This window comes from Micromesistius poutassou (genome assembly GCF_964030765.1).
Source record: "Micromesistius poutassou genome assembly, chromosome: 18".
Taxonomy (NCBI): domain Eukaryota; kingdom Metazoa; phylum Chordata; class Actinopteri; order Gadiformes; family Gadidae; genus Micromesistius; species Micromesistius poutassou.
The window spans coordinates 3437083-3450310 of NC_140288.1; the positions used below are offsets into that span (position 1 = coordinate 3437083).

Below are 13228 nucleotides of genomic sequence, written 5' to 3' on the forward strand. Positions count from 1 at the left end.
GCCCTCCAACTCGGTCCCATTCTGTCCTCCAGATACCTGCACGTAAGTGAAAGACGGAGCGGGACAAAGGACACCCCTGCACTCTCCCTCTGGGCCGTGGGCTGAAGCGGGGCCCATTTGAAAGCCTTTATTTGTGTAAAGCTTCTCATTAACTCTGCTCATGCTGCCCCCGCAGGCCGGGCCGTGGCTGGAGTGGCCCGTCTTGTAAAATAGCTACCAATTAGTCCCTCATCAGCTCCAATTAGCGCACACAAAGCCTGAATAAAGATAACTCCACCAGAGGGAGGGGGGGGCCGGCCTGGTGGGAGGGGGGGCTGGGGGTGTCCCCGGCCTGTGTGTTAGTGTGTGTGTGTGTGTGTGTGTGTGTGTGTGTGTGTGTGTGTGTGTGTGAATGGAAGGGTGTCTCTCTGTGTGTGCAAATTTAGGATTTGTGAGTGTGTGTGTGTGTGTGTGTGTGTGTGTGTGTGTGTGTGTGTGTGTGTCTGAATTTAGGAAAGGTGTGTTTTTCCCAGACACACACACACACACACACACACACACACACACACACACACACACACACACACACACACACACACACACACATGTGCACGAGTGTGTATGAAAGACAATTATTTTGTACAGCTTTGTTTGTGCATGTTGTCAAAGTGTGTGGGAATTAAAGTGTATTTGTGTTTGGGGTGTGTGTGTGTGTGTGTGTGTGTGTGTGTGTGTGTGTGTGTGCAGCAATGCACACCATGAAATCGCTGGTGTGTCCGTGCATTTGTGTACAAAACAGCACATCAGTACATCATCACGACGTCTGAAGCGTCTGTCTCATTCATTCACTAACTCCCCGTGTGCGTCACCGTTTATGTTTGTGTACATTTCGATGCTGCACACGTGTGACTGTGAAGACTATAGTAACACACTTTCATTGTGGCAGAAGTTGTAGGTAGCGGGCGTATTCAACCCCCCCCTGTATGGGACAAGGAGGGGGACGAGGGGACGAGGGGATGGTTCATTCACCCTCTCCCTCTCAACGCCTCCCCAGCTTTCTCTCTCCAGCAGCCCCACCCCACCTCCCCTCCCCTCCCCACACCCTGACCATGGCAACGAGTTGTGTGTTGGTGTGCTGGGAAGATAGTTCCCCCAGGGGTCCCAGATGGAGACGCCCCCCCCCCCCCCCCTCCCACCCACCACCACACTTCCACAACCCCCACCCGTCCACCCCACTACCTGTTTACACCACCTAAAGCACTCAGGAGGAACCCGCAACCATCTCTCTCCATAGCATTGTCCTGCCACCACCACCCACCACCACCACCACCGCAAACCCCCCCCCCCCCCCCGCCCGGTCTCATTACTTCCTTAATCTTAGGGGTCCCACAAGAGCGGGAGCTTTCGGTGGTCTTGTTTACAGGAGATGGAGAGGAAATAACAAGGGATGGATGCTAAAGAAACCGGTGGCAGAGTTGCGTTGTAATTACATGAAAAGACAAGGGAGGTCAACAATGTGTCCTTTTCCCCCTGTTGTTGCACCATCATAATCTGCAGTGAATAGAGGGTGAGTGAGGGGTAACATTCATTCCCCCCCCCCCCGCCCCCCCCCCCACAGACACACACACACACACACACACACACACACACACACACACACACACACACACACACACACACACACACACACACACACACACACACACACTCAACAGTACTGGTTGGCCACCACTACTAATAAAACCCACCTCATTAAAGAGTCTGTATTCCAAGCACAGTACCGCACTCATTCATTCATTAACGTGGGTAGGACTGCGCGTTGTACGCTGGTTCCCAATTCAAACTGCCCACTTTATTGTGTGTTAGTTGTAAGTAACGAGGGCTGAGACAGACAGAGAGATATAATTAGGAACAAGGGGGCACTTCAGTAAATATTTGAAATCTTTTCAGGGTCTCGGCGCTTCTATGCTTGTGATTAATTACTTCCACAAGGGATTTGGGGTGGGGTGGGGTGGGGGGGAAATCTATCGGCAACTTTTTATCTGAATGGGATGCTCTCAGCTCGTTAATGGTGGTGGGTGGTGGGGGGGGGGGGGGGGGGGGTAATGTCGGCCGCTCTTTAATCAAATGCAAATTATGGTAAAAGTGCGCTCATTGGAAAACAAATGAGCGCATGAACAAGGGACGTGTACATAGATGCCGTATGACCGAAGTGTTTTTGAGTTTGTCAAATTGATTGAAGTTATGTTGACTGTGTTAGGAAATATGTTGACTTGTTGATGAAAGTGTCTTTATAATGGAATGGTTGCATTGTCATGGTTGCATGACTTCATAGAAGCCATAGTTTCGAGATTCTCGTACGACACTGCAAATGATAGGGGTCATATTAAATGTTTGAGCTTCTAACTGGAGTTTTATTTACTCACATTACATTAGGCTATTACCATATTAAAATGTTATGGCATACCTGGCACTCAACTGGCCATAGCTGCTGTTACAGTTGGGTGACATAATAATAGAGTGGATCTACAATGTTTCAAATAAGAAGCAGAAATATAAGTTTTAAAATATAAAACAGAATCCATTTCCTTTTTTTTTGCATTTAGCTTTAACCCAATGTACAGACTAGATTTTTTTGAACATTTTATCTTAAATAATAATTATATCATGAATTTGTTCAATTATTCAATGCTTATTCAATGTGAACCTTAGCCATTACAGTATGTGTGTATATACGGTAAATGAGAAATGACTGCCCTCTAGTGGAACTTGTTGGTATGACTACAATGAAGGGATTTTTGTGTAGATCTCAGTCCTATCTGTAAACGTTTATCACTATAGAGTTAGGTGTTGCTTTCAATATTACTTCCACGTTATGATTGAAAACGGCTTTTAGTGTGTCAACTTTTCTGAACACTTCTGAAGAAACTACACCTAATCTCTGTATCAGATGTCTGACCGCTTCTTTGGAAAATATTAGGCAATTCATTTAAACATACCATTGGCTTGGTTAATTCAATAATAACCAATGGTGTTGGAAAATACAAAAAGTATGTGAAATAAACACATCTTGACTGAATACAACATAGTATAAATGTCCGTTTATATACCATAATGCATGTGTAACATCTTGTTCTGGTGACTTCTCAACGTTAAATGTCAATGAGATGAGTCTGCTCTTCCTGAAGACAATATGAAGAAAGTATTTAAGGCAAAGATGGGATGGACACACGTTAAAACAATGCTAAACAAGACTAAACCAGTAGCACCTGTAGAAGTAACACATTTCTTTGCTTTAAAGAATGAAATGGGACTAGGCTATAGTAAGAAATACGTGAGATCAATGATCAAATCAATTTGAGCTATTGAAGGCTGCGGGATAGAAAATAACAAGCTTATTAGGATTTGACCCAGAGATTTGTTTACAAATCGGTGTTCAAACAGTGGCTGACATATGGCAGGTACTCTGTACTCCAAAAGGGCGCGGTACCCATGTTAAATCAAACAAGCCGTTGATTCACTTGAGATCACTGTGACAGTGATTTATGTTGCATTACATAACATATTTCATCATCAATAATAATATAACTGTGACTAACATGAGGGAATAAAAGTTGAAAAAGTAAAATGTCACCCTTGGACTGAAACCGTGTCTTCATCAGTGAGCAAAGGGCAGAACAGAAAGCTGTGTTAAGGACAGCAGGTTAGTTTTTACTGTAGGACGTCCGGATATCTATGAATGAGATCGGTTAAAATGCAAGAATACACATGCACTGGGACAATTACAAATAAAATTCCTCATATATAAAAAATCGGACAACCGTACAAAAAGTATACAAAAATAAACATCTCTTAGACAAAAAGGGCATATATAAACTATTCTGCTCCGTATGTCGTTAAATTAGCAATCACTCAATCAACCCCCAAAAAGACCCGCCCCCCCATTTTACTTTCAGCGCTTTCAATTCGTACGATCGGCGCTCCGGATGATAATTTTCCGGCTCTTCCTGCTCCTCTTGCCGTCCCAGGGCCTCCTGTCTTTATAGTCCTCTCCGGAGCCCGTCTCGCCCCCGTCCAGGGGCCCGTCCGGCGGTCCGTCGGGGGCCCCACCCTCCAGCTGTCGGGCACGGCGGGGGTCCGGTCCTCCAGGCCGGGGAAGGGCACGGCGCGGCCGTACACCCTGTCCTGCAGCTCGGCGATGTCGTTGCGGATGTCGGCCATCAGCAGCAGCAGGAAGTCAAAGGAGCCCGGCGGGCCCTGGGGGGGGGGGGGGGGGTCAAAGGTGAGGTGAGAGGAGGGGCCCTGAGAAGATGTGTCTTGATCGCCATTGTCGTTGTCGGCTTATTGGTCTTGTTGCGTTTCATTTTTGCAGATTTTCTTGTTCATTTAGAAAAACGAACACGTCAACTACTCTGACTTACTCTGACACATTGTTTAAAACATTTACATTTCAATTTTTTTAGTTCAATCTTTTATCCAACCGACTTACAAGTGAGGCTGAAAAACAGTTGCAGCATACATTCATTACTACAACTACAAATGGCGTAGCTACAACAATTCCGTGCTGCATCAACCATTTTTCTTCAAAGATGCATTTCCGGTGTACGATACTATGTGACTTTATATGCTATACGAATACTATGAATGATAGCGTGTTATCATGAAAAAGTCTTACTGCCGGTCCAGGATGCCCTGTAGCTCCTCTCTGCCCCTGGTGGTCAAAATGAGTACTACATTTAGATACGTTACAGTGAGGGAAACAAACACAAGTATAACTAATGACATGATTAATACAAATACAAAACACTGAATACATACTTTGAAATATTACACTATCAAGCATAATGCCATAATACACATCATTTGAACCTGAAATAAAGACAATTCCTAATAGGTGGTAAATATGTGTGTATGAGGATCTGTTTATCCATCTAGAAGTGTCATGGGGCCCCATAGACTCTACCACACAGGGGTCCGACTACTGTGTTTGGGGGAGGGGGGTGGTGTGGGGGTCCCAGATTATTGTGGCAGATGGTTTGGATTTGTTACCCAAAGAAACAAGATTAACGTCAGGCCCAGGATCTCCCAACACAAGCAGAGATCACCGCTAGGTGCTGCGTCAGAAAACACAACAGCTGAGGTACATTTTCCACGTCTCATCCTCTGGCTGGAGAAACTGCATGGGGGTGCGTGTGTGCGTGTGCGTGCGTGCGTGCGTGCGTGCGTGTGCGTGTGTGTGTGCGTGCGTGCGTGCGGGATCTGGAGCTGGGGTACCATGTATCATTTGGGTTTATGGGTTAAATAAAAAAAGCTGTTGTTTAATTTATCGACATAACGGTTAAGTAGAAAACACAAACGATGTAACGATGTGCATAAAGATATACATCTCATACCGAATAATACCTGAGACAACATTAGAGAGAGCATGTTAAACACTGCATTTCATTTTAATGAAACGCATCGCTCAGAGAGAGGATTGAATTCCTCTTAATGTAATATACGACTGTTCTGGGTCACTTCCAAAGCAACTGCAATGATGCATTTAGTGTTGTAGTGTGAGAGAAGGTCAGTGAAAAATGACTGCTCTTAAAAAGTAGGCTGCGCTGAGGAGGGTGGGATTAAGGCGAACGAATGAAAGATTTACGCTGGAAAACATAGGAAACCATGCGAGGAGGAGGCTGACCTTGGTTCCGTCTCTTCCCGGTGCACCAGGGGAGCCCTGTTGAACCAAGAACACACACACACACACACACACACACACACACACACCACACAACGGGTTCAGCCAGGCCCCCATCACCCCTGATCCTCGCCCTGTTTACATTGGTTCATCAATATTTTTGTATTCTTTCATCAATTTTGTGTGTATTAGTTTCATTTCATTTATATGTAAAATGTGACCGCCTGTAATTCATGAAGGGGGTGGGGGGGTGTGGTGGGGGGGGCTGTGACAAGTACAAACAAACTCACATCGTTACATAATTGCATTCACGGTAATAAATTACATTTGTGTACATTGACAATCATTGAGCATTCACTTGACTTCAAAAAAAGACTTGAAGGTTCCCTGCCACAAAAATCCACACAGACACAGACATGTTTTCTCATTTGTACGTTCGTAGGTGACGAAACCACCAAAAAAAACATTACAACCCACACAAACATTAGATCCCCGACGATTGTGCTTGCAGCCCGTCTACCCTGATGCAAAAATGCGTGGCAAGTGCCTCCCCCTCAACCACCGGGTTTTGGTTTGCTGGACTGTACACGTCCACATCAGTATGAGAAGAATGCAAACACACTCATTATATGATCAATAACTGTTGTAGCGGCAGGTCTCTTAGAACCGTAAAGGCAGAGGGAAGAGTAGCAGTTGCGTTGTTGTTTGTTTGTTTCTTTGTATTAGCTGAAGTCAAGTGCACCGTAGCAGTACTTTGGAAATAAATATTCAAAGTTACACTCCAGAGCTGCCACACGTCAGCTGAAGTAATCAGTAAGCGTAGTTGCAAAAAGGGCTCTATAAATGGGGTCCATTTACCACAAATGTGTGCTGTAATCTGTAATGACGTCGGGAGGGGGGGGGGGGGGGGGGGGGTTGGGCGGGGCGGTTCTGGATGGAAGTGCGGTTGCAGTTCAAATTACACTAATGTCTATGGATTAATGCACCGCGGACAAACACCTTTTCTGGCAGCCAAGCAGAATCACCAAGAGCAGCGAAGCGCTTATTTCCAAGAGAAAATGCCCTGCCCTGCCATCCCACACACACACACACACACACACACACACACACACACACACACACACACACACACACACACACACACACACACACACACACACACACACACACACACACACACACACACACACACGCATGCGTGCAAGCACAGACACACACACACACACACACACACACACACACACACACACACACACACACATGCGTGCAAGCAGACACACACACACACACACACACACACACACACACACACACACACACACACACACACACACACACACACACACACACTACATCCACTCACACACACACTCGTACTGCTACGCAAATACACATTCACATACACTCACACGAGAATTCCAACACACACACACACACACACACACACACACACACACACACACACACACACACACACACACACACACACATGTATACACCAAAACAGCGCTGCAGGCTTCCATAGTCCAACATTAATCCTTAATGCACAGCAAGTTTGGGTGGTCCTCTCTGGCATAGAGACGTGATATGCACTGCCATCTGTTTCTATACAAACACATTGTTGGATCTTCCACCTTAAATCAATTATTTATTCCTGGCCCATATCATACCTGCAATGATTGGACTTACACTTACACTTCGAGACCCCAGAGTTTGGAAATGTACATCCTACAATGTCTTTAAAACGACATCATGACATTAGTATCATTTGGTCCGTTTAAATCCCTCATATCCAACCATTTCACCCCAGTCTGCGTCGCTTTTAATGGTTTCATTGCTTGACTTTCTTGTTTCTGGTTTCGTATTGTATTTTCTCTATTGATCGGTGCCTCATGTTCTCTGCACCATTGCCGACCAGCCCTTGGGTGTCGATGACGCATCGACATGAAACGACGACTGAACGGATGAATGAACGCTACTAAACTACCTCGGACACACACATGCTTCTCCGTGGCGACACACACACACTCGCACAATCCCTGTTCCAGGGCCCGTCTGTTCACCATGAGAGGCCGACCCTTCAGGCAGCCCGGTAGATTACTCCCAGGCCCCGCAGAACGGGCAGCCAAAGATAACTGGAGAAAATTGCTGTTCATAAGTCCTCCCAACCCACCCCCACCCCCACCCCCACCCCCCAGTTCTCTCCTGCTGCAAACATTACCTCGTGTCACATGTGTGCGTTCGCTCGTTTTTTTTTACACCTTCAAATCCTGGCAGGGGTAATACCGCAGTGTCAGAGTGCTTTTGGTAATAAAAGTGCACAGTATATAAAAGATATAAGAGAGAGAGCGAGAGAGAGAGAGAGAGAGAGTGAGTGATTGAGTGTGTGGATGTGGTCAGTGTGTGTTGGATTATATGGTGTGTGTGTGTGTGTGTTTGTGTGTGTGCGTGTGTGTGTGTGTGCCTGCTGGCCTGCATTTGTGTCTGCGTGTATCTGTGCCTGTGTGCCTGTATGTGTATGTGTGTGTGTGTGTGCGTGTGTGTGTGTCTGTGCCTGTGTGTGTGTGTGCGCGCACACACTCTGGCGTGTGTGTGTGTGTGTGTGTGTGTGACTGTGTTAGATCACAGGGCCTATTCTCTTGGCAGCGGTACCAGAGAGTGTCAGAGTGTTTTTAGAAATAAAAATGTGTGGAGTGTGTCTGTGTGTGTGTGTGTGTGTGTGTGTGTGTGTGTGTGTGTGAGAGAGAGAGAGAGAGGGGAGGTACTCAGCATGAAGATGGATCTTGCTCACTTGGAGCGCTATGGAACCCATTACCGCTCAGAACACGATGGACAGAAGCTGAACTGAGCTATAAGAGTGGGACTCTTTACATTACTACTACTACAACATGTCTCAGGGTTTTATACACAAACACACATGAGTACACACATGATTACACAGATACACGCATCGCCAGGGACACAGGTACATATGCAGACACGCACGCACGCGCACGCACACACACACACACACACACACACACACACACACACACACACACACACACACACACACACACACACACACACACACACACACACACACACACACACACACACTCACACACACACACACACACACACACACACACACACACACACACACACACACAAACATAACTTACACATCCCTTTGCACACACACATACACATGCGCCTATGTACACATATTAAGACATGCATACACACAAATACACATTCTAAGACATGCCTTCCAACACACACACACACACACACACACACACACACACACACAGAATATTATTCGATATGATATGCAGTGGACCAAGCATGCAAAGGTAAATATAACATGGAGCCAAAGCTACAGCGCAGCTTGAAGCTACCAAGAGGCGGCGTTAGACTGACCATTGGTCCGCGGGGGCCCTGTTTGATGTGGGACAGGTCTGGGGACGGTCCCACGGGCCCCATGAGCCCTCTGGGCCCCGTAACGCCGGGGGGCCCGACCAGACCCACCTGTCCTGCAGGTCCTAGAGTCCCTAGGGACACAAGATTCAGAGAGTCAGTCAAATAGACGAGAGTCAAAGAAAGACCCTAAGGCCCCTGGTTTACTTACAACAAAATGAATAAATGGTGTGTTCGCTGAGATGGTTTCTGACCCAAAGAAGGACCGAGTTTCCATTTCGCAGTTTGTTGTCCAAAAAGTCAAACATTTTCCGCACACTACCTAATACACCGCTGCCCGCAATTGTTCAACAATACCACAGGAATGTGCAGGTCAGCAACTGATACAAGACCATAATGTCCTCGCTCTCTGTTTATATCAAGGTGAACCCTTGTGCACGTTAGCACGAGCTAGGAACCACCAGGACACGAGATGGTAGGAGACTCCTGCCGTCTCTAAACGAACAGCCATCTGCACATCCTGATGACTATATTGTACGGCGATGTCGACATGGCCGTTCAACCGCAGCTTAACAGCCTATACGAACACACACACACACACACCACGTTTTTTGTTGTAAAATGCATTGGCGCCACTAAAGCGCTCGTTGAAATTCGACATCTCTGTAGAGACTTCTCTTCACAGATCGTGTAAGAACCGAAGGAGATCTGGAAAGAGCCAGAAGACATTGCTTGTCTGGGACGACAAAATGTTATCTTTCATTTACTTTACAAAAAAAAAATGACAATTGTTCATGTAAGAGAGACACGGCGTTCGGTCTAATTTCATTACGACGACGACGACGACAGCTAACGTTGTTACCTGGAGGTCCGGGCAGTCCCGGAGGGCCCGGCAGGAATGCGTGTGACGTCACCCCCTTCCCATTGGTCATCTGCTTCGGCACCTCGGGCTGGCTTGGGATCAGGGTCATCTGAAGCGATAATAAATACATTTGATTTAATAATCATCGATCGTCGATCCTAATGAGTTCACTGACAGGCGTCTGGCAGCAGGCGGGGCGGCGCAGCGACAACACGTACTCTGTCTGCGGGTGACAGCCACTCGAACGATGCTGCCGTCATCCTTCCAGACAAATGATGCACACAATTTACATGCAAAAGGTTAAGGCCAGCATAATTGCATTAATTCCGTGTTCGCACCGCCAAGGATATGACCAAAAGCGTTCATAAATCTCAAGACGGAGGCCTACTTTTTAGGTTGCGTCCTTCACATGCGATAGAAATTCCAAACCGAATCAATCACGCTGGGTTTGCGTTAAATGCTAACACTGTGGCGGGCGAACAGATGTAAACCGTAAAGATGGACATAAAGCACACGTTGATGTTGTTCATGTATGTAGAGGTCGAACGTGGGCAAAGCGTTCCTAAATCAAACCTCCAACATAGTTGAAAGGGTATCCTTTAAGTTGCAAAGCGCTACAAGACCAGAATTTATAGGGTCACGCACGCACACACACACACACACACACACCTGCGAGCGCACACACACACACACACACACACACACACACACACACACACACACACACACACACACACACACACACACACACACACACACACACACACACACACACACACACACACACACACACTCCTATGGGTTGTACAGACATTGAGGAAAAAATTCCAAGTCCAATAGTTCAATGACGTATATATAAAAAAACAACAGTTACTAATCTGTCTATTCTTACAGCTGATAAATGGTTCAGGAACGTGTGGGACAGCCCCGTGGTGGAGCGCCATCATCGCCCCCCCATCATCGCCCCCCCATCACCGTCACCATCACCGCCCCGTCGACAGAGAAGACACGTACTGAACTATTTCTGTTCCATCGCGTCAAGCCATTCAAAAACAGGAAGAAAAGGGCTGAAGAGCGCAAAACATCATCCGTTCCTGGACCCCACAGCTGGAAGTGATATATCATGTGTCAGGGGCGCTGCTGTTGCCGGGGAGCCCCTGTTGACAGATTACCCCCTGCGGAGAAACAAGCTGACCCCATTGTGCAGTTTTCACACACCTCAGCAGAACTAATCTCGCCTTCAAAAGCAAGCTACCGAATCAGGTCGCCTCGCCCGAGGGGGAAAACACATTTAATAATGAAATAGTATCGCCAACACCGTATGATAGCAGTAGTGGCAAGAGGGTTTGACTCCGAGCCGGAAGGTTCTGGGTTCGAACCCCGACGTCAACTGTCGACCTGTATAGGGCATATCCTTGAGCAAGAACGCCCTTACCCCTACCTGCCTCTTAACATCTAACACCACCTGGAACCTTTAAAGATTGTGTTTCGTTAACTACACTTAACAGTTTATTCGTGTATATTAAACGAAGGAAGGTTACATTCGGGCTGAACGCTGTACCTTTTGCTTCAACTGCAGGACGGCCGCTTTGATGTGGTGGAAGTCCTCGCAGGTGGCCGAGCAGGTGCCTGCGTTCATGAAGTTCTCAGACTTCACAGAGAGATGAGGGGCTGTAAAAAAAAAAGGAGTATTGATTCACGGCTGTTTTATTCACAACCCAGGCTGGAAAAAGTTCAATGATGAATAACAAGCCAAAGAAAAGCGAACAACGTATAACCAGTGTATGATTAGAAGACAGAAAGAAAACATAGACTTCTTATACTGCCGAAGGAAAATGTTATCGGTACAACATGGACCCATGGCTCTACAGTGAGTGGATGTGTCGGTTTTTTCCAAAAAGAATAAAATATACAGTAGAACTATGCTATAGGCAAAGCCAGAATAAATAATTTCCCAATTTATTGTATTTTTAAAAAGAAGTAGCAACAGAAACAGTTATTATCGGGCACAGCTGCATTGACCTTACAATTTTATGATTCCAAATGGATAACTCGGGACTTATAATTTTGATCAAGCTCTTTTTCCAGCTCCCTCCTTGGCTAGGAAGTATTTGATCAAGTTTATGTGTCAGAGTCTAGCGAACAAACCATAAATAACTCACTCTATACTGCAATTGGCACCAAAGCTAGCCGTTCTGAGATTGAGGCCCTAATTTATTACATTTTCTAAATTAACTTAAGCATTTATATATATTTATTTTAAATATTTATGCGATATATATTTATATCGCATACATATCCCCGTTGAATAAAGAAAACACATAATCCAACAAAAAACGAGGAATCCAACTTCAACTAACAAACCAACAGACTTCTGGGCTTTTTCCAAATACTTTATCGACTAAACTGTGCCTATACTTAACAGATGGGTGAGAACGTTTGGAGCGTATTTTCCCCGGACACAGAAGTGGGTACGTATCACGGCAGAACTTAGCACAGCACAGGGTCCTTAGCATATCCCCTTCCACCTCTCACTCAGTAATGGGAGGCGGGCTCTAGGGAGGAAGTAGAAAATGTCCAGTCTTTTGCCGCTCCATTTGCAGCCGAGTGTGGTTCTAACAGACTTCTCCTCCTCCCTCTCTTGGTCCACTGGCAATAGTTGCCTCAAATGCATCAAGCAAATCATAGAAGACTGGGAGTCCAGGGGGCGTCGGGGTAAGTATTCATAGGTAGGGAGACATTCTGACAAGTACTAGGAGTTAAAGTGTGTAACGACTACCATGTGTCAGATACACGCACGCACGCACGCACGCACGCACGCACGCACACACACACACACGCACACGCACACTCACAGATGTGCACAAGCATGCAGTTCTGTGTAGACACACACACACACAGATACACGCACACACACACACACACACACACACACACACACACACACACACACACACACACACACACACACACACACACACACACACACACACACACACACAAAGATGTGCACAAGCATGCAGTTCCATGTAGACACACACACACAGACACACACACGCAGACACACACACACACACACACACCCCTCCTCTCCCCCCGTCCCGTTAACCAGGGTCAGATGTGGCCTGTGGAAACATCAAGTGCAGGCGTGCAGCTTCGGCTCTCACCTCTGTTCCCTCTGGTGCAGGACCTCCCGTCCTCCTCCAGAAAGTAGCCCCGCTCACACACACACCTGTAGCTGCCGGGCGCGTTCTCACACCCCTGGGTACATCTGCTCAGGGTCCGGTTGGAGCACTCGTCGATGT

General features: G+C 46.5%; 1 protein-coding gene across 1 annotated transcript in view; it reads right to left on the reverse strand.

Moving 5' to 3' along the window:
- Nucleotides 1–3940: 3940 nt before the first annotated feature.
- ccbe1 (collagen and calcium binding EGF domains 1) overlaps nt 3941–13228 on the reverse strand; it is a gene marked incomplete at its 3' end in the record, with an annotated part of 17822 nt that continues 8534 nt past the window's right edge. The window contains 8 exon segments of the mRNA XM_084483253.1: nt 3941–4077; nt 4080–4236; nt 4655–4690; nt 5663–5698; nt 9065–9195; nt 9924–10032; nt 11485–11594; nt 13091–13194. Coding sequence (XP_084339379.1) covers nt 3941–4077; nt 4080–4236; nt 4655–4690; nt 5663–5698; nt 9065–9195; nt 9924–10032; nt 11485–11594; nt 13091–13194 — 820 coding nt within the window.